We start from the raw sequence: 24,704 nt of genomic DNA, 5'->3' as shown, positions 1-24,704 counted from the left end.
GCCTTGACCTGATGCTGCCCATCACTCTTCACATCAGAGGAACATTCTGGTTGAATCCTGTGTTAACTTTCATCATTCAGCGTGTACGGTGTCGTTCTAGCTTAAGTGCTTTGCTGATGTGAATCTTGTCTATGGTCCATACTGCTGGTGAACGTTGTGATCATGTTCTACGCACGATTTCCAGAAGCTGAAATCATTTCTGAAATCTCTTCTTCCTCCGTTCATCTCCCATATTGAACATCGAGGTTGTTGTTGCTCACTGAGTAAATCAGCGTGTCTGTTCACACAAACATCCACATACACGTAGGTATCAAAGGTGCAGCCTCGGTCACATTTAAAACATCTACCTAGTTTTCTGTCTTTGACTGGTAAAGAAAATAACCTAATTAAACGATAGCTGGTCTCCCATGAACCCACCGACTCTTCTCTTCTCACTCACGGACGTTCACCAAAGTGAACCTCTGTTTCAATCACATAGTGAGCGTGAAAGACAGAGAATCCAGAGTGAAGGCTGCGGCAGCACAGATAGTCTCCTCTGTGCGTTTGGTTTCCTGTTCTGAGTCAGTGTCTCACCCTGACGTGAGTGTGAACTCAGTCATATCAACACAGCCCTTCTGCTTCTCTCACTTCAAGTTTTTCTTCTTGTAAGAGCGATCAGAGTTCTGCCAGATGTTTACACCAAACACACAAAGAGATTTCAGCTGAATGCATTCAACATATGACCATGTTTAAGTACTCCAGTAATGACGCTGTGTGACGCTGTGTCCAAGACCTCTCCAACGACTGGAGACAACACACACACACACACACACACACACACCACACATCTATATATATCCACCAGTTTCCGGAAGTCCAATGTGGACTCTTTAATCCACAACGTGAGTCAGTGTATTGTTGTTGCTGTCATGATTCACTAAGTTGGAAATTAATTTCTCTGAGAGGATGGGAGGTTTGGAGATAGAGAGAGAGAGAGAGGAAAGAGAGAGAGAGGGAGAGAATGTGTGTGTCTTTGAGAGCTGTGTGTGAGTCCAGTGTGGACGCAGACGGGTGTGAGTGTGCCGTATCAGTGCTGTGTGAGTATTGGACATCTGTTTCAGCCTATCGTAATTCTGCTCGTAGGCTTCAACCTGCTGCAGGTGCATCAAACAAACTCAGCTCCCACATCGGATACAGATCAATAGAACTTTGCTTTTGTCTGACCTTCAGCACAAATCGTGGACATGATTTGCTCTGAAACGGACAGATTTCCATGAAAACCTGTTGCTTTATGACATTTGAATGTGTCCTGGTATCTTTCTTTTCATGTTGTAACATTGGTTTTACATTCATTCTGCGGGACATGGCCTGGACTGGGGCTGCCCGGGCGGAGGGGGGGTTGTAATGATGTAAAACAATCAGGCTGAAGTCAGAGTTGTAAGAGATACCTCAGCTCCCAGCAGCAGGCTGGTGTGCTGAGCAGCCGTGCGGGTCTCATGTGCAGGATCGTTTTACAAGCAGCCAAACAAACAGGTTGTTATCCATCAACAGCCTGCGTGGGTCACACACACACACACACACACACACACACACACACACACACACACATTAACTTATTTAATATTCTTCAAATTGATCATTCGACTTTTCAGTGCACAGGTGAGTTTACACATTATTCTTGTGAACAGCAACAAACTTACTCAGTGACCATCTATGTGAACGTTAATAATTTGTGTTCATGTGACTAACAATCACAGTTTGTTCCAGAATCTTCCCTGTGTGAGTCATCATTTAGGACATATACAGCGCGTTCCCATATCTACAGACACTCTGATCTTATTTTTTGGCCACCTGCCACACAACACCTGGTCAGCAATCCAGCCTCTCTGCGCATGCGTAATAACTTGCCAAAAATCCCAACGCCTGTCTCGCCTGTCAACCAATAGTGTTCCAATCTGTCCGGTCATAAACTGAGCACTGACAAGTGGGCGGATTTCAGAGCTGGGCATCACTGACTGACCGATTGTGTGACTGACGGTCACACAAACATGCCAAGGTCCTTCCTGGTGAAGAGTAAACGGGCCCACAGCTACCAACCAGGCCCCGGTGCCCTGGACCATGGCTGCTGCAGCCTGGACACCACGATGGCGCACGCCAGCGCAGGTACGTTCGTCTGTGCGTAATTACGCGCAGGGCTTTTGGTTTTCCGAATGTAGGACATTCTTTTCTAAGCAAGTTTTGTGTAGTCATCCTCCTTCCTCTGCTGCCATCAGATGCCAAGTCTCAGGCGGACTTCAGATCCAGTTTGGAGCTGCCGGTGGGTGTGAGCCCCGGCGCGGACAGACTGTCCCCGGGGTCCCTGTCCTCAGGTTCCCCGCAGAGCTACGGAGGAGTGTAGTGTGTGTGACAAACCCCCCGACTGTGATTTCTGGCGTCCTCCGTCTCCCTCCTCATCCCCAGGTTTGCGCGCACTTCTACTCTTTTCATGGTTTTAGATCCGCTATGAGAATGTGTGTGCGCGTGTGAGAAGAGATTTCATAGGTTCACAGTGTTTTCGCTGCTACATTAAATAAACGTCTATTGATGCTGCAACTTTAATGTCAATAAAGTTGACTAGTGTCAGAAACTACCCGTCAATGAATGAGAACTAACCCGAGTCACTGTCACACTGTCCAGATTCAGAGAAATGTTCCATCCCAGCAGCTCCAGATTCAGAGAAATGTTCCATCCCAGCAGCGGATGAATGTACACCCTTCAGCCTCCCGTTCCTCCCGTACCCCTGGAGCTCGTACTCCAGATCGGAGCTGAGACACCTGGGTCAGGGGGGGTACCGGCAGCTCCAGACCCGCAGGGAGCCCCCCCACTCTCCCGTCAGTTCATACGGACCAGAGGACACAGGCCACACCGGCAGAGAGGCCTCTTACACGGAACACTGCCGGGATTATTCCTCCGCGGTGCGCAGGATGCGGGACGCACAGAAACTGTTCGAGGACGCGAAGTCGGAGAAGGATTTAATCTGCCCCAATATGGACTCACACGGTTCCTACAAGTGTGTGAAGTGCTGCAAGGTATTTTTTTGTTAAGTTGTTTGTGCTTTTACCTAAAATTAAAGAAAACTATTACTGAGTTTAATGATTTCCTCTCTCAAACGATAAAACACCTGTAGTTTTTCCACTAATTTGATCTTTCTTCACCCTTCACAGAGTGAGAAACCATATTCGATCACTTACATCTGCATCGCTCTCACACACATACGTATTATGAATATTTTGGGAGTGGCAAATGTCAACTGTCGAGAAACCATATAACTGCACTGCTTGCAACACATTTGAAACAGTTCTAAAGGTTTTGGAAAGTGCGTTATGATCCCCTAATAAAACTGAATTTGCACGTGTCAGTCAGTGCCCTGTGCCGGTGAACTCAGCGGTGTGTTTCTCCAGGTGTTCTCCACACCACACGGCCTGGAGGTTCATGTCCGGCGGTCGCACAGCGGCACGCGGCCGTTCGAGTGCAGCATCTGCGGGAAAACGTTCGGACACGCAGTGAGTCTGGACCAGCACCGGGCGGTCCACTCACAGGTACGTCCATCAGAATGACACATGAACGTGCCCGGGTCCGGATCTGACGCTCCGTGACCTCCCTGTCCGCAGGAGAGGAGCTTCGGCTGCAAAATCTGCGGCAAAAGCTTCAAGCGCTCGTCCACGCTGTCCACGCACCTGCTCATCCACTCGGACACGCGCCCGTATCCGTGCCAGTACTGCGGGAAGAGGTTCCACCAGAAGTCCGACATGAAGAAACACACATTCATCCACACAGGTGAGACTTTGAAATGGATCCCTGACAAACAGCTGCTTGTCAGGGATTGTTTTCAGTAAATCAATTCAAAGAATGAATCACACACACACACACAGTGATATATTTCAAGTGTTTGCTTCTTGTCATTTTGATAATTATAACTTACAGATAACGGAAACCTAAAACACTATCTCAGACAATTATAATCATCAAAACGAAAAGAAATAAACATTTGAAAACGTGTCCTTCTGTGTGTGGTGAATGACAGATTTTCATCCAGATGAAAAGTCGAGTCTTATATTGGAAGAATCCTTATGCATATATGAAGATGGATAGATTTACTGAAACCCCCCCCCAACATTTTGCTATATTCTATTTTACTAAGATGCACCTTGGTGCCATGATATCAGTGACTGAACTGGCAGCTAAGATACATACAGGTATGAAACCTTATGTAGTCAGATTATTGAAGTACCAGTGCATAAATTGATTTTTCCAGTACATGAATTCAAAACGGTGTTTATACATATATTTCAAGTTTACTTTTTGCCAGTTTGATAATTAAATCTCATAGCCAACTTATAACGAATGCAAACCCGAAACTTATATTTGTATTTGAAGACAATTATAATCATTGAAATGAAAAGAACACTTGGTATATAGCCATCTGTGATGAATATATGTATATGTATATGTATATGAAGATGTTGCCCTTTTTGAACCGATTTATTGAAAACACCCCTTTTATAGATTCATCGCACACAAACAGACATAGTTCAAGTATTTCTTTTCGTTTTGATGATTGATTTTCTCGGATACTGAGTTTTGGGGGTTTTATTAGTTATAATCATGAATTTGAAAAGAAGTAAACATTTGTAACATATTGGTTCATGTGTGATGGATCTATAAAGATGTTTAACCATTAGTATTGATTTACTGAAAATAAATCAAACTTTTGATGTTCCTAATTGACCTAGATGCACCTGTAACTGTTGAAGTGACTCGACTTATATGATTGTTTCCCGGCGCAGGTGAGAAACCGCACAAGTGTCAGGTGTGTGGGAAGGCCTTCAGCCAGAGCTCCAACCTGATCACACACAGCCGCAAACACACCGGCTTCAAGCCGTTTGGCTGTGACCTGTGTGGGAAAGGCTTCCAGAGGAAAGTGGACCTGAGGCGGCACAAGGAGACGCAGCACGGACTCAAATGAGACGCCTCTTGAATCTGCACTTTGTTTCATGAGACTGTATTTGGTTTGTGTAGCCTGAGTGAGATACACAGGGGCCCGATCCACAAAGCAGAGTTTGTTCATCCTGAAATGAGGGAAAACTGCAGAATTTTCCTAATTTCTGGCTTTCTGATAAACTGGATTCAAACATATGAAACATTAAAGATGTTTGCTTGGATGTTTATGTGAAATAAAGGGGTAAAAAAATATATTTCAGGATTAACAAACTCAGGGTTTCCACAAAACCTGCTTTCTGGAACAGGACCAGAGTGTTTTTATTATTATTATTGTTGTTGTTGTTATAGTGTTTATTGTGATTATTATTGTTATCATTATTAATAATAATAAGAGTAAATCATGTAACAATTATTTATATTTCTTTCTGACCAATTATTACCTGTATTTTCCTATTGTATTTATACCCACAGATTAAACATTAGGGTGGCGAATTCAGCATACATTTTAAACCCTTCTCCATTTCTCTTGTGTGTGATTTAAAGAAAACAATTGTTTAAATCTTGAATGGAAAACCATCCAAACCATCAAACCATCAGTCATGTCTCTAAATCCCTGACACATAAAAGGTTATATGAACAGAAAACCCTGGTTGTGTGTACCACCTGGTCCAAATCAAATATTTCCAGAAACACAATTTGGGATCCCACCCACATAACAAATGAAATGATGGTGCCATAAAGCTGCATGTGAAGGAAGTCTGGAGGATTAGTATCACTTTTACGACCGTAGAAGTTCCTTCAGCGGTGCAATCAGCAGCGAGTCCACATGGCTTCAGTGGGAACCTGGGTGTGATTTGTTTGGCCTCCAGAGCTCTAAATCTCAAGGATCTGATTTTGACATATCTCATCCCAGACTGTGTACTTAACGCTGCTCACCTGCTCCACACAATCAACAGAAGAAGCTGCAGTCCACATCCTCCATCGGTGAATTGAGGTTAAGCATCTAGCGCATTAAAAGCACATTTAATAATAGGACTTTTATAATTCAAACAATCAAACAAATCAATGATTTTCAGTGGGTTTATTTATTTAGTCGGTACCTGACTCGGTATGTGTGCGTGTTGGTCAGTGTTCTGGGGTTTTAGCAAGTTTGACCAAGCTTAGGAGGTCCTGCTCCTGTAGACCCAGCTCCTCCATCAGCATGTTTAAATACTTCACTGATGTGGTTGTGTTCAAGGCCTCTCGAACCACTGGAGACACATCTGACAACCTGAAAAACACACACACACACACACACACACGCGCCAGAGAATCCACTGAGTTCATTCAATCAGGAACCTTGTTGAGAACATAGACACCTGTCTAACTTTATATACAGTTTATATAGTCTATGTATAATCATCTGAAAAAATCTGCTCACGACATCCTGCAAACTAATTTAACTTCCTAAACAGTCGACATACAAGTGTGTATTGTCTTCACAGTAACAGTTTGTATCGCTGCAGACGAATAAATCTGAGTTCATCTTGAGGTTTGAGGGAGTCATAATTTCTATCGCATCGGATTTAGGCGATCAGCTGCAGTTTTCAATTTAAAACCCCCAGGTTGTCACCCCTCTTTGCTCCAGCTCTACCTGTCCCATCTACCTGTGTGGAGGTGCACTGCTGGTTAATCTCTGGTTCTCCCTCCGGTCTAGGGGTTGCAGGGGGGGCATCCATTATTCAGCTGGCCTGAACAATAGAGGCCAGACAAGCTCCACAGCTGCCAGGCAGCAGATAGATAGCACACCCAACCAAATTATTCATGATGGAGGAATGGGAGGACGGAGGAGCTTGAAGTTAACTGATGAAATCTTAGTGCCCCAAAGGGACAGAAACGACACAAGTTCCCCAGTAAAGTGATTAGGTAAAAAAGTGTACAGACGATTATGCGTATTCACAGGTGTGGACTGCATTAAGATAATAATATTCATATGTATGTAATATGATTGTATTAGTTGTATGAGTTTAACTTATTGGACATCAGCTGTCAGCGTTTCCAGACATCTACCGTGACAATGAATCTTCTCTCTCCCCTCCCCACAAAGCTCAGAATTAGTTTCATCTCTATTTTAGTCACTGAAAATTACAAACTGAAAGCGAATAAGGTGAAATGTATTTTAACTGCAACCATCTTACAACTTCCACCAACGTTCAAGCACTTTCACAGAGATTAATTTAAGACATTTTTAAGAATAGTTCTACTTGTGGTGTCTCATATTTGGGGCGTATTATCTATTACTGCTTTAGGGGCATTTAAGAAGACAGACAGTTTGTCTTTTGATGTTTTTTAAGCTGCACATCAGTCTGTATTTTGTGTTCATTTTCTGCTCATTTGCCAAAATGTTCAGTTATCATACTCATGCAAACTGACCTGAGGCCACTGGGGGCATCATAAATCACAACCAGTCGGGACTCAGCTGAACGTTTTCTCAGCCGGAGCGATTTAAAGTGACAGTTTTGTTTGAAAAGTATACAGAGAAACGAAGTGTGTGTCTGTGTGCGTGCGTGCGTGCGTGCGTGCGTGCGTGCGTGCGTTTTCTGTCCTACATCACGGATCTGGAAAAGGACAATCAGGAGATAAGGTCATGAGGCTTCTGTGTGTACACAGACGGGAGGAGCTCATGAACTGCCATCACCACACACACACACACACACACACACACACACACACACACCATATGGTGAGAACTGAACAATGCTGCACCATAGACAGTTTTGTTAAAGGCAGCATGAAGCTTTGAAGCTGAAAGTGAATCCAAGTCACAGTTAGGAAAGATTTGGTTCCTTTCTTGTGTCAGGAAGTGAATGTCTGTGTGACAACTGTGTGCGCTGATTTGTGAACTTCACACATTCATTGACCACATTAACGGTTGATTCTTTGAACATAAGCAGGGTTTTAAAAAAAAAATGTGTGAAATCTGCCTTTTTCAATTCAAAGAATACTCTTACTACCCTTTGTGCTTCTGTTGAATAGAAACGGTTGGGGGACTAATTTATGGAGGAGAAGATAGTTATTTATATTACAGTGGAATATTCTTACTATCATCTTCTTGTGACAAACCTGAGCTGTTTTTGTGCAATAAGAGTATTATGTGCACAAATGTTACTGTTCATTTATACACACAACAAACTTACATATGGAGAAGCACGACGGAGATGAGGGTCCACTCTGGAGTTTTGTGAATGATGTTCGTGCTGGTGAGCCTGTGATTTATGAAGAAAAAGTGTAAGCGCAGTGACAATTTCAAACCAAAGAGAGGAAATCCTATCACAGAAAACATAGCTTTACTCATCGTCTCTTAGCAGGTTCTAGAAGATACAAACACACCTGACTGACCGTCAGTAATGAGGGAAAATAAAGTGCACACGGTCTGACCAACCACCACATACACTGCAGTGTTTGTTTCTCTGTCAGCAGCACGTATCCTTTGGAACTTAAGTCTGACAGAGGGGCCTCCTGACAGCAAAGAAAGAATTCCTGGAAGCAGGACTCTGGAGGTGTTACTCTGCTGACGGCTCTGCGATTAAATCAGTGATTTAACAGCAGCCCATGTTGAAAACATGCTAACAGGCCAATGAGAACACAGGGTGTCTTTATGACAGGAAATGTTTCATCTGAGGTCTAAACAGATTTCTTTTATAGCGTGTGACGGGTAACGTCTGCTGCGGGAGGAGACGTGCACTGAAATGTGTTTTAGTTCAACAATCACAGGACTAGAAATTATATGTGTGTGTGGCAAAGACGACACAAACGCAGTCACGTACGATCAAAAAAGTAAAGTGATGCTACTGGCTCTGTACATTCTGAGCAAATGACCCCGGGAGGAGGCAAAAACTAAGAACTCAGTGAATTACAATTGCAAAAATCTCATCAGTTTATCAATGAAAAGCAGCAGTTACTATAATCAGACGTCTAAATCCCGGTCCGTAGGACGTCTGGGGCTATGTGTCCATTAGAGGGCGCTGTGGGTATGGCATCTTCTGCTCCCTGTTACAATGAGGGAGATGAGTGTGTGCATCTGTACTCACCTGAATGTCCTGACCAGGTTGTTGAGGTCAGTGATGACATCACTCAAAGAGAGATGCAGCGGACCCACGATATCTCTGAGACTTCACACAACAAAGAGAGATGAGGTCAGGCCAGTTTTTTTGTTTTTATACAAGAAATATATCAGCACTCATGGGTTTCCAACTGTCAAATGTTGGTCAGTTATACTGAAGGTTAAGTGTGACGAGTACAGTGGCCAGCAAAGCTGCAATTTAAAGAATAAATTCAATATAATCATTATGTGGATGCAGATGCACAAAATTAAATGTAAATACTAACCAGCAAGTGAGTTTCTCCACTGTGATTCGCTTCTGGATGATTCGTTGTGCATGTGAGTCAACAAGTGGCAAAACTGGGTCTCCTGTGCTCTGGTTCTGGAATGATCCCTGGAGGAACATGAGGCAAAAGAACTGTACTCATAGAGTAGATCTATAAATCCTCGTGGCTCAAACCTCAAACCAAAACTTTATGCACGCAGCAGGACAAATCAGATATTTATGTAGCGCCCCCATGTGGCCACTGACTCTTTCAACTGCTATCTCTGTTCACAGCTGTCCTGTCCTCCTCCACTAAGTCCCCCGTCACCCACCTTGTTTCCATTCAGCTCCTCTTGATCCTCAGGAAGAATCCAGCTGCCCTTGTAGAACTCTCTGACCCTGATCTCCAGCTGCTTGGTTTCTACTCTCAGTGTCTCATAATCCGGAGCTGCCATTGACGGCTGCTTACGCTCCCCTGGAGAAACCTCTCCTCTGTCCTCCACAGACACTTCATCAACAAGGTCATCTTCATCCAGCTCCTGCTCTTCTTCCACGTCAGGAATGCCAGAGCCTTGTAAATGGAGGGCACCATGCAGGAACCTTTGTGTCTCGTCTGTGATCCAATCCTTCAGCGTCCCTCTCAGACTCTTGAGGAGACAGGATCGTATGGAGTCTGGTTTGGTTTGGGTGGTGTGGTTCTTGAGTAGATCTCTGAGTCCTGCCGCCCCTCTCTTGCTCATCCCCACCTGAGTGATGTTGAGGCCTGGCTGGTGGCTGTCATCATTAGTTTGGGCTAACAAATCCTGCCGAGGCCGTGTTAGCACAGGTAGGGCTGCAGAGGGAGCGTGTACGCTGCATGAAGCCATGCTTACTGTGACCTCTTCCACACTGGCTTCTTCAGGCAACTCTTGTGCTTCCTGTTTGGGTTCTACAACACCTGCAACCTCTTTTTCACAAGCAAGAGTCTGTCTTCTATCATCTCGCCCCACTGCGTCTTCCTCCTCTGCTCTCTGGCTTTGTTGACGCAGCTCCTCTTTTGGATTCTTCTCTCTGTTCCGTTTCTCTCTCCCTTCCATCTCCCCCAATTCTTCATTTTCGTCTTCAACCCTGATGTGTTTGTCACAGTGCCATCTGGGTTCTTGCCGCTGGGAGACAAATTCCTGCTCCTGTTCACCAACGTCACAGACGCTGTAGTTGATTCGGTCAGCAGCCAAACGTAGCTCAGAGTTGTGAGAGTCCTCTTCACCTGAACTCCCACTGGAGACAGAATGTTGACATATTTTTATTTTCCTTTTTTTTATACACAGTGAGGACTTAAATGGAATGCAAACACGGGTGATAATACAAACCCTGCGCCTTTCATCCTCAGTTTAATTTCTGGAGAATTTTCATCAGGGAATTCCTGCACGTCACCCCAGTGCACTCTGGGTCCTTGTTGCTGGGAGACAACACTGGAAACAAAGTCCTGCTCCTGTTCACTGTCGCTGCTGCTGCTGTGGCTCAGGTGGGCTGAAGCAGAACGCAGCCGAAGGTTGTGGGGGTCCTCATGTTGAGTAGCCATTATATTTTCTATGTCGTCCTCCTGGAGACGCCGCTCTGACAGACACACCTCCTTACCTGAACTCCCACTGGAAACAAGGCTGGTGTTACAATTTTGTTTTCTTTGTACAACTATTCACAAAGACTGAAGATCTACAAACCCATGTCCCCCTTTCAGCAGTTTAATTTGTGGAGGACTGTCAAAAAAGAGAAGCACGAGAACACAGTTTTAATATTACATCCAACACTCAGCTCAAATGTAAGATTCAAATCTGTTGAGCAGTCTCACACATACCTCTCATGCTGCCTGAGCCAAAGTGGTGTCTTTGAGATTTGCAGCTCAAACTCCTTGGAGGCTTTGTAGCAAAAGTTGCTGCAGAAGCACTGAACACAGAAAGAAGTCATCTTCACGGTAAAGAAGTTGGTGTACAAATCAATGCTCTTGAAGCGGTGTATCGCAGCACTCACCTTGCGCTCAGTGATGTCATACACCTTGTTGGTCTTTGTAGAAATTTTGTATTGTTGTGTTGGGATCTGGAAGATGAATAAACAGTCATGATACACAGGAAAAGACCTTATGCTGTTTATATCTATATACGCATGAACGTTTGTAAGAAGTGCCTTACCTTGCCCAGTTTATTTGGACAAATGGGATAACCACACAGTTTAACAATGTTTCTCTCCTCGATAGCATCTTTGTAATAGTCAGTGGTTATAAACTTGGCCTGGAAGGAGACATCAAAGGTCACTATGAGTAAAGTCCATGTCAAGAAGTTGTAGTTAGTCTGTCATCTGAGAACTTGTCAGCTCTGATAGCTTATAAATTGACTACTTTCTTATGTTATAGGTATCCAGGCTTATTGTTGTGTTAAATGAAAAAAAAAATCCCCCATTGTGGGCTAATATTTTCAGACGATCTTATTTTAATGACAATTCTGGATATTGTAACTGGCATTTGGCTTTACACAGAGCCATATCTGTGTGAACGAGTGAGGTTCAGTACAAAACTCACTAACAACACTGTCAGGTATGGACACAAATGAGAATGTTCCACTTGTTCCATTTTCCCAAAGCAGAATGCTCCTGGAGTTTTCATACACTGTCAAGCAGGAAATCTTCAGGGACACTGTCCTCCAGAAGACGCTCCACCACACATAGTGCTCGTCTGTCCAGCTCTATCCTCTCCCTCAGCTGCTCCTTCACCACCTCCCTCCTGACAGAATGGTCAGTGTGAAAGAATCAACATGAGGCCATGCTAACACAGTATTAAACACAAAGGATGACATACAAATATGCAAACACAGTGATACACACAGACGAGCTAACGCAGTAATACAAACATGCTAACGGACGCACAACACGAAACAAAAATTAAACACATAATATACATCCAACGACAAGTGTTGCCCTTTCACACCTTCTTGCTTCTTCCACGGCACTAAGAGTTTGGACGGGTTTCCCATCTGCCAAAACAAACAAACAATTGACGATGAAACAGTAAACGTAGATTTCCCGTTCTCATTCGCCCTCTCTCTCTCTCTCTCTCTATAGATATATATATATATGTGTGTGTGTGTGTGTGTGTGTGTGTGTATGAGAGAGAGATGTGTATTCTGAATGAAAATACCTTTTTTAGAAGTTTTCGAGGGCCCCCCGCTCCTCGTCCTCCTTCCAGCCTCCATGCTGTTCCTGTTGTGTCAAATGACTTGTGACGTCATGTATTTCTTTCTACGGCGAGTCGAAGCGGACAATTTCCAGCCGCTGCCGCTTCCACCAGCTCTTGTGGTCAGTGTCTAAACGAAGCTAATAATGTATCTAAATGTAATTGTTATATTCAGGTGAGATTATTTTTTAAATTGCTGCAGTTTGTGTCTGGGGGGGCTACCAATAATTACAAAGCTAACTTGTTGGATAGCGCCTAAGCTAACTCAGGACACCTAGCATTAATTCATCGCCTGTTCACGGTCCAGTTTGCACGGGTAGGCTACACACCAATGGGGCTCATAGGGTAAATAACCCCTATAACTTACATATCAGTCATAACCGTGTACCACATTGATGTACGTGATTAGAAAGTGATGTGATGTGCATTGCTTGTCCATGTTAACTGGATGATGTTAGCATCTGGTTTGTCTGATTTGTTTCTTGGACTTCTTCTTCAGTTTTGATTTACTTTACCTTATTGCTTGGTTCCTAAACACCCTATAGGTGCTGTCAGGTGGACATGTTTTTCACCTGGCTAAAATGAGTCACATTATTCCCATTTGGTGGAATTTCCTCTCGTCTCAAACCATCTGTCTACATTGTCCGTTCTCTCCCTGTCTACTGAAACAAATGATAAACCTCAGCAACTTCTCCAGACACTTACCGTCATGTGTTCTGCTCTGTGTATTCAGGATTGGTGTGTGAGGACTACGTCCACCTGAGACAGCTGGGATGGCCCTGGAGCAGCTCAGTGATGTGGTCCAGAGATGTGTGAGTCACCCTCTCTACGTGATCCATCCATACTTGCACCCACACCGTCCTCATCTGTCCATCATGTCAGGGTTCTCCACAGACCTGTTGACAGTTTGCCTTTCAGCACTCTGAATATATCGATAAGTGAGAGTCTATGTTGGCCACACATAAAGAACCAGTATGTATGTCTTGGAGGATGACACACAACACGTTTTTTTTAACGAACTACATCCTTTGAGTGTCTCTTTTGTGTCTCTTCTATGTAGCAAGCATTCCCTGATGACGGCTACACACCTGAGGATCATGACATCTTTATGACTGCCGGCCGGAAGTGTGTTAAAGAGGGAAACAGCGCACAAGTGCTGAGCATCATCCTGGATGACAGAAACCAGGTATATGACTCAACACGTTAAATTGTCTATAAATTATGAGCTAGTCTCGCCATCACATGTGACGCCTGTAATCTGTTCTCATGCAGGACTTGGTAAGATCTATGGGTTGGAACCTGCTGCCCCCTCTGGTTCAGGTTCTGCTGAAGAAAGAAGACAAGAACCTTCCTCAATGCCTGGCCATTTTCAACCACCTGCTCGAGGTTATCTTTGTTTAACACTGACGGTATCCTCAGCACTCCATTGGCGCTAGTTTACTATGGAGTACCGTAATTATGTGACTATTTGCGCTCGCAGAAAACGGTACCCGAAAGCTGGGAAGTGGCACTTGGTTCCCCAACCTGGTGTGAGTTGTCTTCATTACGGTAATGACTTGCCATCTTTCAGCAATAGAGCAAAGGGGATTACTGTAATGACAGCAGCATGGCTGTTGTCAACATTCAGGAACCGATCAAAGTTTTCTTCTTCTCCTAGCTCCTAGATAGTTGCGTAATTACGATACTCCAAAGTATGCTAGTGTGAATGTAGCGCTGGGGACACTTTCTTCATTAGAGGGTTAAATGTGTTCCAATGTAAAAATGTGTCCTTGTTATATGTATCTGTATTAAATGACACACATGGCAATTCGGTAAACTACTGCTGTGTATATTTTATATGTCAGCATTGTCTTTGTTTAGATGTTTTTCTGGATTTCTCTGTGTGTGAGAGCTGCTGTGTGTGTTCATTTTATGAGCTATGTTTTTCAGGTTTGCAGGCCGAAAGAGCTGCTGATTGGGCTGCTGGAACAGCTGGAGCAGGATGACCCAGTCATCATTGCAGAAAGTCTGCACTTACTGTTAAACCCTCTGCAGAAATGTAAGCAGCATTTGGTTCACAGCAAAAATTCAAAATCTTAGGAAGAATGTCTGTCTTGTTTCTATTCAGAATGTCTAGTTTCTATTTAAAGAGTCTCTTTGCACTTAGACACATCTCCAGAGACAGTAACTTCTAAGTGTTGAAGAGATCTTATGGTTTGATATTAGACATTTTGACTCAAAAATAGTCTCTGTAGGTTTTTGCAGTGTGCTCTAATAATCCAGGACTGTTTTGAACTCACTATAATCCTCTGTGCTGCTGATCCCTGCATGTGGTTTCTGTTTCCGACAGTGCTGCTGAGGCTGGGCAGCCGTAAGGCGTCTTCCATAGCCATGACCTTGTCCTCCGTGCTGGACCAGGTGTCCAAACTCCCATTACCTCACACCAAGGAGCAAGAGGAGGATGACGTCTTCTCACTTTGTCGCTGCTGCGATGACCTGGTAACCTTTGTCCGGCCCTTCATCCAAGAAGCCAGGCGAAACCTCCTGAGCGGTGAGACGCTGAACGAGGGCTCAGGCAAGATGTCTGAAACGATGGATGGGGTTGTCACTGATAAACACGAGCTGAGGACGGAGCTGCTGAAGTTGTAAGTGAAAGACACATGCCCCAAACAGCTGGCCACCTATCAACTGACCCTGAACCTGATGCCAACGTTGCCTGTTTTTCTCTCCTGCAGCTGCATGAGGACTCTCAGTCACCCCCTTCTGGAGGTGCAGCTCAAGGATCCTGACACGCTGCCGGTGTCTCCGCTGAGGAACTTTGCCACAGAGATTTTGGTACAGCAGTGACACACACCGCATGAACTGTAGACGTTTTGCAAGCGAACATGCTGGATAAAACAGTTTTTATCCTGTTCAATTTTATGAGTTGTCTTTTTTTGATGAGGTGCCACTTAGTTCAACCATCCACCATTCAAAAATGGTGTTTTAACTGTCTGAACTTCATGCAGCTTTAATGCTGAGTCGGTTTGTGTGCGTTGTGCAGAACAGCCTCAGTGCCATCGGAGAGTCCATCCCCAGCCTTGTGCACCAGCCTCTGTCAAAGAGAAAAGACCTGCCAGGCTTTTTAGAGGAGGAGGTGCGTTACCCTAAAGACTCCTTAGCCAGCCTGGCTCACCTGGTCTTTGTCCATCACCTGGCTGCTGACACCTTCCCCTGTGTTTTCAGGTAAGGGAGCCTCACCTATGGTATCGCTACCGATACATTCACGCTAGCATTGGCGTGTTTTCAGAAAACGTTGAATGTGAAAGTTGAGACGTAGCAATTGGTTCCCCTACCTGGTGTGAAAAATGAGCTAGGAGAAAGAAAAAAAAAACATCCAACAGCCAGGAGAAGAAGTAGTCCAAGTTGCTGTCATTACGTCATCAACATGGCTGTTCCCAACTTTCAGGAGTCGATGGATGTGCTCTCCTTCTCCTAGCTCCTTCCTCACACCAAGTGGGGAACCGAGAGCAACTTCTCAACTCTCAGGAACGGTTCGACGTTTTCTGCAAATAATTGCGTGATATGGTACTCTTTGTTGTATGCTAGCGCGAATGTAGCGCTGGGGATACTGTTGGTGTTAAACTGTACCAACTCAGGACAGATAACATGACTCCAGATAATACGTCTCTGTACCTTTGCAGTCCTGTTTACTGTCTTCGTTGCAACGTGGAGCACGTCTGCCTCCTGCTGTCCAGGTGAGGTAGTATCATTGCACTGTTTGCTGTGGATGTTTTAATGGCTACTCAGTTTGTATCCATTCCTTGACTGACTAATGTGAGTGGTGTGTGTTTGATTGGTAGATCCGACGAGTCCAGGATTCAGAAAGGACTGGTGAGTCACACTCCAGCAAAGGTTTTCTGTGTTGAGTTTAACATTGGTTGATTGTTCATGAATGGGATGACATATTTCCAAAAAAATAAACATTATCCAGCATTGCTTAATGTCCAGTGTTTCAAACACATCCGCAGCTGTGTGGTTGGTTTTCAGACGAACATTCAGCAGATGAATGGTTCAGTCCTGATCCAGGAATTGACTGGTGCCAAATCCCTTGTAAAACAATTTATTGTTGAGAAACAAACATATTCTGTGACAAAAAGAAAGAAGACAAAGACTTGTGATGCCACAATCCTGAGTGAGTGAGCTCACAGAATGGAACGATGAGGTGTTGCGCACACACTGATCCACAACACACCACGCGGACCTCCACAACCTTTGTGTCCCGTGGCGCAGGAGCTGTATGAGAAGAGTCTGGTGCGAGTGGAGGACGTCAGTCTGCCCACCGAGCTGCTGCAGATCAGAACCTTCCTCACAGTCCCGCAGGTAAACACTCATCTTCCACTGTTCTTCAGGTTGTTTCGCTTCTGTTACACTCTGGTTCTTTTGTTTGGTTTCAGAGCTTAGTCCAAGGTCATGACGTTAAGTGAAAGACAAGATCTGGTAGGTTGTTTAGTTCTTATTTTTATTGATTGCACTGCAAATGTTTGTCTTATTTCTAATTAAAAGGACAGTTTTTGGATAAAAATGTTTTTACTCTTAAAACAGTCACAAGAAAAAGTAACTTGTTTCTTTTGACGATCTTCTATTGTTTCAAGCTAATTTTCACTTAAAAAAGTAAAAATAATCTGCTAGGTGGAGAACCTGTTTTTCTTATTACAAACAAAAAAATCTTGCTCCACTGGCAGATTTTTTCTGCTTATTTCAAGCAAACATTAGCTTGAAACAAGTGAAAATGTCTAAAAACAAGCTACTTTTTCTGGTGATGTCTCAGTGTACTGATTTTATGGCTGGAATGGACATTTTGACCAGAAATAAGAAATATTCTTTGAAAGTTTTAGAGTTTTTGCAGTGTATTGGTCATTGTCTTTATTGTTCATGGTGAACTGATGAATTTCCTGAACAGAGGACTAAAGGTCTGAAGGTGTTCCAGCTGACCATTGATAAGTTTGGCCCTGAAGCCAAGTACAACTTTTTCAGGTATGTTTCAGTTTTGAAAACCTGTAACGTTGGATCTTTTAGTTTCCAACGTAATGATGTAAAGAGTGTTTGTTTACTGGTCGGTGTGGTTCAGGTACGTGCTTCAGACCAGCAATCACTCAGGAGTTGAAGGCTACATCATCAAGAACATCAGGAGTCAGATAGATGCGGCCTTAAAGGTGAGGCAGCCGTTAGAAATGTGGCTGTGGCTGGTTCCTTCACCCGCTGCCTCTCACTGATGTGGATCATGTCGGTTGTCAGCCGGGGTAACGGGAACTCCTGGTTTGAGGGCGTTCACCTGCTCCCTCTGCTGCGTCTGGTCTTCACTCTGCCAGACGGCCCAGAGACCGACCTCCTGCAGTACCTGGACAGGTGAGTGTACACACACACAGACACACACACACACACACACTAGTCTATACTTACGTCCCATATGTGGGTGCCAACACATTGTGTGTAGGTGAAGAATTAGTAAAAAATATAAAAATAAACAGAAAAAATTGGGGAAAAAACCTAAAAACACGTGGAGCAGCTGGAGAGACGCCCACTTCATGCGGCGCCTTTGATGACTCACATCAAATGAAAATGAAGCAAATTCTCATTCTCCTTCATCTGGGGCCCGTTCCAGAAAGCAGGTTTAGTGAAAATTAACAGGTTTCTTCATTCTGAAATGACGGAAAATGCAATTCTGTTTTTATGTACAGACAGCAATCAAACAAGAGTTTTGTATGCGTGAATTCATCTTATTAATAACGCTGAAATACGGACATTTCTTCAGAGGTTTCCTCATGAGATTTTAAGTAACTTTTTTTATAGGGACAAAGATTTATACAACTTTCTTTGTTGAGTTAATATTCTTAACTCAAGGCTCATGTGACGCTTTTCCAAGATCTGAATCAGAAAATCCTTTGTGGCTTTGTGGTGTTTTAAAGACTCATGGAGGCTCTGAACCTGCTGCGTTACCTGGTCATCAGAGACAAAGTGACCGAGAACCAGGTGAGCAGCCTTCAGTCCTGTACCATCAGACCCACAACTACCCACATTATTCACACACAAGTCATTCCGCACCACAGAGCACTGTCACGAACCGTCAACGATCTTGTCTGGTTCTCCTGATACTGAAACGGGTTTGTTTGGACCCAAATGCAGCAGTTTCCTTTGATGAGATGGGAGGAGTCATCATCAAAGTTGCCTTTGATGATGAGATGGGACCAAAGGTACCTTTGATGAAATGGGCGTTGAGGCAGAAGGGTAGAGCTTAATCAGAAGTCAAATTCGCATATATATATATCTTTTTTTAATATATATTGTATATAATAAGTATATAGATTATAGATAGATAGACTGATAGACAGAGGTTATACATTTGTAAAATATATATGAAATATTTATTTTGTATATATTTATAAATATATATGTATATGTAATACAGCAATTTCATACAAATGTAAATACATACACACATACAGTAGTAGTAGAGGATACTCTGCGAGTGTCTCTGCCGGCTGAAACGGGTTCAAAGGTCTTTGGACAGACCTGTCCAGATCTGGAGGGGTGTGAAAGTGTCAACATGATAATAAGAACTTGGTGAATGGAATCAAGCTGTTTTTTAAACACGCAGACGGGGATCTGGACGGAGTTGTACAGAATAGAAGACACGTTTGTGCAGCCGCTACGCGTCGGGCTGAACATGTCGAGAGCTCATTATGAGAAGGAGCTCAGCGACACCGTGGAGACCAAGAAGACCAAGGCCAAAGGTCAGATCAACATTATTTTATATGCAATGAACTTTCCAGGATTTTTTTACTTCCTGCTGTCCTGAATGAGGTGCTGTTCAGTACATTGCACAGATCATGCGAAGAGGCATTCCAACGTATGTGTGTGTGTGTGTTTTCCAGAGAAGTCAGTAGCTTCTGTGTTTGTTGGTGGCGACAAGCTCCCAAACTTGACCTCGGACTCACAGATTCAGGTCAGTGTTTTTTTCACGCTGCAGGTGAATTGTTTTCGACTGGCGCCAGCAAAACACAGCAGTGACTTGACTGAGCGTTTCATGTGCCCCCACCAGGCGCTGCACTCAGCCCTGCACACCTTTGACATGATGGAGAGCGTCCTGGTGCGAATAGAGGAACTTATCGAGGTGAAGAACAATGTCTAGACTGAGCCGGGGAGCTGCTGCGGGACATCGTGGTCGTCTGGGGGGCGGAGCAAAGGACTGCAGCTGTTTCATTTCATTTGAACAGCTCGTCATGCTGCTGTTTTCAGGTGAAGCCGGCGTGCTTGATATTTATGAAAAGCAAATTTCTTCTTTTCTAAAATTATGGTTAAAAGGTTTAACTGGGAGTTGATGTCTTTATAAAGGTATCAATTACAAACACTGCATTGGTAAAGACAATAAATGCCTTGTTATGAACCTTTATTAGGAAGAGTAGAACATTTCAGTGGTATAAAACAGCATCATGCTCTTGAAATCGTTGTTTAACATTAAAGCAGCAGTAACAGTAAATGTATGGATTATTCCCTCTGAAGTGTAAAACAGTCAATTTTTCATGTTCATGTATTTTTGATGAATTTGACACAAGAAATCATTTTTTGCCAAAACAACTGCGTCTTCCTTTGTTTCCTGTTGGTTTTTGGGGTAAAAATTCCAAAAAGGTAAAATGTCATTAGACGGCTCATGACTGCTTTAATGTCTATATGTATATAAATGTATGTAGTTGTCAGTAAATGTTGGCTTTTAAGCTATAAATGACTTTTCCAATCTATGTAAAAGGCAGTCTGCATCATTGAGGGTGTGTGGTTTCAAATGTCTTTGAACAGCGGGTGCAGCAGCGCCTCGGCAGCCGTGATCCTGGTAGCTGGGTTCAGATCCAGCAGGCGGTCCCAGCAGGTCATAAACCTCATCGGGTGCTCTGTCCCAGCCTCGCTCGTCGTCCTGCGCTGTGTGGGTGTCTCCGAGGTCTGCTTCAGACTAGAAGAGCGATCAGCGTCCTGCTTCAATGTCCTCTCAGTCAGATGAAGTGTCGGTGTGTCGTCTTGGATTCTCTGAGCGAGGGGGGCTGTGGAACCTTTGCTGGCCTCAGGGAGGGGTGTGACCTTGTCGTCTGCGATGCTCTCCGCCCCCTCAGTGTCTCACACAGAACCCTGAGGTCCTGCCGAGGAAGATCCCGACTACACAGCACCGCCTTGCCTGAGGAAGAGCAACATGACTGGATTACATGAGGCTCTTATACAAGAGTAATGGTGGGTTTTAATTGCTTTCTGAGGTCGTTTTTTCCATCTGCAGACAGGAAGCTGTCAGTGGAAACTCTTTTTGGAGAACTTTTTCATCCATTTCACTTACTCGTACACCCACAACAGCTTTCTGATGTGGGTCTGCCATAGCACAGCCACATATTGTTTCAGAAGGTCCAAAAGTTTGGGGCGTAACTAGTCATGCAGTGTTCTGACAATCGTCGGAAAATTGTGGATTTATGGGAAATCGCGTGCTATGACACTCACATTAATGCAATAACGGTTTCCGAGAAACCGTGAAAAACGACAAAGTCTCCCATCATAGAAATAAATGGCATTCCAGAAGTGCAGAAAACAAAAGGTGTTTTTTACAGCCCTAGGTTGGCCATACTTATACCTAGAAATGAGATTGGAACACTAACAGTTTGACGTCTCTGTGTGACCTGTGTGAAATCAGAAGGAGGAGGTTTCTCAACCTGTGGCTCGTGGGAAGTATGTGAGACCACTTTTTACTACTGCTACTAGCTATGTGACTCTACCCCCATGAACTATATCTCCACGTTTGTGGGATCATCGCCGTGCCAACCGTCGGTGGGAGTCTCAACCTGTGGCCGATGGACTCAGACGGGCAGCAGACCCACATCAAAAAAAGCTCAACAAGGGATTTTCTACTTTGTTGGTACACTGTAGTTGAATGCAGCGTGATGTGTTTTTTATCAACTAAGAGTTCGTAAGTGATCTGCTATGTTGTGATGAAACTGGAAGGAAATTAGGAAATACAAATTCAACCCTGGCCTCCAATACAACTGAAACACACAATAAAAACCAAACTACCGACCAAAGGTCTTGGCAGCCTGGATGGTTTCTCTGGAGCCTCGTATCGTCATGATCTGAGTGAGCGCAGTCAGGTCATCGCTGGCTTTGAAGAACGGGGTACCGGCCACTGAGCAGGGAGAGCAGGATGACACCAGCCGACCACACATCGATGGCTGAGCGAGGGAAGAAACAAGTCTGGGTTTAACACAAACGTGCAATACTAATACTAACTACTACTACTACTACTACTACTACTAACCTGTTCCTTGGTTTGGACACTTTGTGAGGACCTCTGGTGCTCTGAAGCCTGGAGTTCCAGCCCGTGGCGCCACCTGCTGCTTCCTGTAGACAAATGCAAGTGTGTCAGGCATCGGTTTGGTGACAGTCAAACACCCCAGACACGTGGAGACTTTACCGGGACAAGCAGATGTTGCAGACGGCGGTCAGTCAGATAGCAGTTACAGGTGAGAGTCTGATGTACAGTTCTCTGAGGTTTCTGACTGCTGCTCTGAGTCCTGACGGGGCAACGGCCCCCGGCTGGCTGTGGAGAACCGCCGACTGCTCAGATCCCCCGTTTTCACAGGTTTTACCAGCTGCAGAAGGCACAGTGATCACACTAAGAAATGCATGTTTGTACTGCACCGTGAACAGCTTCACTTGGCAAGTGGCAAAGGAACGGAGAACTAACAATGTCAACACCCTCACTTATTAGTGATTTGCAGCCTTTGAGATTTGTGCAGTAACATGTAGAATCGTGTCTCAGACAAACATACGTGATGAATGTGACAAGCGTATTTTTATGAAAAGTGGTGTTGAATATATTTACTTCTGTCTTGAAAGTAGCTTGTTTGGCAGTGGAAGAAGCTGGAACACAGCTGTTTCAGGTTCCTCTCTCCAAACACAGGCCGGGGCACTTTGCGTCCTCCCGTCAAATCCTAGAAAAAACACAAGGACAAAAGAATTCAGCAAAAACCAACACTGAAAAACAAAGATACACAGACAAACTCTGTGACTTTGGGTGGGTGATTCCCAGTGTGACTTCTTTACACTTGAAACAAAGACTCGTGCAGACACCTTTGTGAGCTTCATGCGAGAGGTGGTGCTGCCCGCTGTGGCGGTGACAGAGCGTGCTCTTTTGACCAGTGCTTTGCCGGCAGCTAAGGAGGATGTGGTGGCAGTGGAGGAAGAGGTAGAAGAGGAGGAAGGTGGCAGGGCTGAGGGCTGCTGTGGAGTGTTAGCGCTGGGTGCTTTGCTCCTCTGTGAGCCCTCCTGTTTCCCTTTGGACCCTACCACCTTTCTGCGTGGGCCTCTGTCTCACCACCTTCAGAGCTCGATGTGGGTGTCAGCAGTGCCTTGAGCCAGGCCGAAGTCCACCAGTGCATACCTACAGACACACACAAACAGCGTCCACTAAGTTGGCACTTATTTAGTGATTAAAACACCCATAAGATGGGAATGAAGCATTTACATCAAAACTCACGTCATTTCCTTCCTGTTGTACAGAAAATTGTTTGGTTTGATGTCCCGGTGAATGATACCAAACTGATGAATGTGTCTCAGGGCCTTCAGCAGGTGGTAGATGTACAAACGGACCTCTTTCGAAGCTTAATGAGCCAATGATGTCCTACAAACAATGACATTTCAGAAATAAGAGCAATGTACACGGTCCATGTATAACATTTGACAATCATACCATGATGGCTTGATGCTCCATATAAGGCATGACAATCACGACATGATCCTCCTTCCTGAAGCAGTACACCACCCCCATCACGTTCTCTCTGCCTCTGTAAAGTCAACAAAAACAGGCATTGATGCCGCAGAACTCATTTCCATGTTTAATGTGATTTGTCTGCGCAATAATGCAAATCTGAAACCACTGCTTGATGCCTGATGCATGCAAAGGTGCAGCTTAATAATGAAACTCACATTACAATTTGATCAATAATAGAAAACAGTGGAAAATCAAGTTAGTAGTAGTATAGTTATAATACAAATATGTTCAAGGTTCTATTTCAGTATTTGTATTTAGTATGTCAATAATGTAGGTCACACTGAGGGGTTGTAATGGTTTTATCAAACTGTACCTACATTTAATCATGGAGATATTATCTTTTAAATTACATAATACAAGAGGGGTTTTAAATAACAAGAAAAAATAAAATATTTCTTTACAAAATATTATACAGGACGCACCCAGCAACAGTGAGACACTGGTGTTCAGCAGCGATTCGTGTTGGATGGCTGGTTGGAATGAGGTGTTTCAAGGCAAACAGTTCTCTCCTCCCATCCTGCATCTGAGCCTCGCCCAGGTAGACGGAGCTGAAGGTACCTGAGGCACAGAAAGTATACACTGAAGCACAATCTTCTTAGACATTAGGAACCACAGACAGATTTAATTTTTGTTGTATAATTTAATTTAGCACTGACATACATTTTTTATTCTTATGTGTTTGTATTGTTATTGTATATTGGAAAGAAAGAAGCACAGACAGAAAGAAACAAAATGTAAAAACATGTAGCCTTCTCCAATTTTGTCTAGGACACGGAAAACCTTGGCAAGCTGAGGAACAGCTTTGTAGAGAAGGTCAATGTCCATCTCCACGTCCCCTGGAAGGAAACAGAGAAGGCACCGACCGAGTTGTTACTGGAGCTCTGAGGTCCACTCATCCTGTGTGTTTGTTCCATAGGCTCAATGATGTCAGAGCCTCTGTCTGCTAGCATTTATGTACTTCTTTCTTTTTCATGTCGTTGTCCATTTAATGTCCAAACCATTCAACTTACTTGAGATTTTACCTTTCCTGTGACTTCTGCCCGTCTTGGCCGTGAATCCATCCCATGGTGATGCCCTCAGTGCCAGATAGGGGATGACTCCCATCTGACACGAATGACAATGGAAGAGATTTGACTTTATTTTTTAATGTTCCAGCTGTTTATGGCCATTTAAATTCACTGCATGTTTTTGTTTTTTTGCTAAAACGACTCATATATGTAGGAATAAAATAGAATGTGAGTGTCATTATGATCTGCATGTTAGCATGCTGGTAACGTAAAGCTGAGTCTGCTACGCGACGTAAAGAACAAAAACTCACCTTCGTTGTCGTTGTAAAGTGCAGTTGTTTGTCAAATAAAATATTTTATAAAACACCCTACAG

At 44.0% G+C, this 24,704-nt stretch overlaps 4 protein-coding genes across 4 annotated transcripts; 2 read left to right on the top strand and 2 right to left on the bottom strand.

Moving 5' to 3' along the window:
• Nucleotides 1-2,027: 2,027 nt before the first annotated feature.
• LOC144740013 (zinc finger protein Gfi-1-like) lies at nucleotides 2,028-4,984 on the top strand. The gene is made up of 6 exons (XM_078622900.1): nucleotides 2,028-2,142; nucleotides 2,253-2,348; nucleotides 2,656-3,047; nucleotides 3,420-3,557; nucleotides 3,630-3,795; nucleotides 4,806-4,984. Exons 1-6 carry the CDS (start codon nucleotides 2,028-2,030, stop codon nucleotides 4,982-4,984), a joined length of 1,086 nt encoding a protein of 361 aa, XP_078479026.1.
• A 1,100-nt stretch (nucleotides 4,985-6,084) lies between these two features.
• On the bottom strand, nucleotides 6,085-12,526 carry RPAP2 (RNA polymerase II associated protein 2). Its single transcript, XM_078622899.1, has 13 exons — nucleotides 12,472-12,526; nucleotides 12,262-12,307; nucleotides 11,943-12,057; nucleotides 11,471-11,569; nucleotides 11,313-11,378; nucleotides 11,140-11,228; nucleotides 11,006-11,041; nucleotides 10,655-10,933; nucleotides 9,619-10,562; nucleotides 9,328-9,406; nucleotides 9,030-9,110; nucleotides 8,136-8,204; nucleotides 6,085-6,229 (listed from the first exon to the last, which is right to left on the bottom strand). The coding sequence occupies exons 1-13, from the start codon at nucleotides 12,524-12,526 to the stop codon at nucleotides 6,085-6,087; spliced, it is 2,103 nt and encodes a 700-aa protein (XP_078479025.1).
• A 754-nt stretch (nucleotides 12,527-13,280) lies between these two features.
• On the top strand, nucleotides 13,281-19,657 carry GLMN (glomulin, FKBP associated protein). Its single transcript, XM_078622898.1, has 18 exons — nucleotides 13,281-13,319; nucleotides 13,568-13,693; nucleotides 13,780-13,893; nucleotides 14,437-14,545; nucleotides 14,837-15,131; nucleotides 15,222-15,321; nucleotides 15,530-15,711; nucleotides 16,170-16,223; nucleotides 16,329-16,359; nucleotides 16,759-16,848; nucleotides 16,930-16,965; nucleotides 17,429-17,502; nucleotides 17,597-17,692; nucleotides 17,764-17,874; nucleotides 18,435-18,498; nucleotides 19,124-19,259; nucleotides 19,401-19,471; nucleotides 19,568-19,657. The coding sequence occupies exons 1-18, from the start codon at nucleotides 13,281-13,283 to the stop codon at nucleotides 19,655-19,657; spliced, it is 1,818 nt and encodes a 605-aa protein (XP_078479024.1).
• Nucleotides 19,658-20,301: 644 nt separating this feature from the next.
• Nucleotides 20,302-24,159, bottom strand: CDC7 (cell division cycle 7; the record flags this gene model as incomplete). Its single annotated transcript, XM_078622901.1, is given in 15 exon segments — nucleotides 20,302-20,382; nucleotides 20,384-20,468; nucleotides 20,536-20,689; nucleotides 21,572-21,665; nucleotides 21,667-21,722; nucleotides 21,809-21,891; nucleotides 21,965-21,987; nucleotides 21,989-22,021; nucleotides 22,023-22,107; nucleotides 22,880-22,933; nucleotides 23,030-23,145; nucleotides 23,147-23,173; nucleotides 23,243-23,336; nucleotides 23,746-23,881; nucleotides 24,073-24,159. Coding segments are annotated over 15 exon segments (1,208 nt in total), but the record flags the coding sequence as incomplete, so codon positions are not given.
• Nucleotides 24,160-24,704: the final 545 nt, after the last annotated feature.

The sequence above is a fragment of the Lampetra planeri genome, unplaced genomic scaffold (genome assembly GCF_965212315.1).
Source record: "Lampetra planeri unplaced genomic scaffold, kcLamPlan1.2.h2 scaffold_1844, whole genome shotgun sequence".
NCBI classification, from domain to species: domain Eukaryota; kingdom Metazoa; phylum Chordata; class Hyperoartia; order Petromyzontiformes; family Petromyzontidae; genus Lampetra; species Lampetra planeri.
This window is presented reverse-complemented; position numbering and strand designations above follow the sequence as displayed.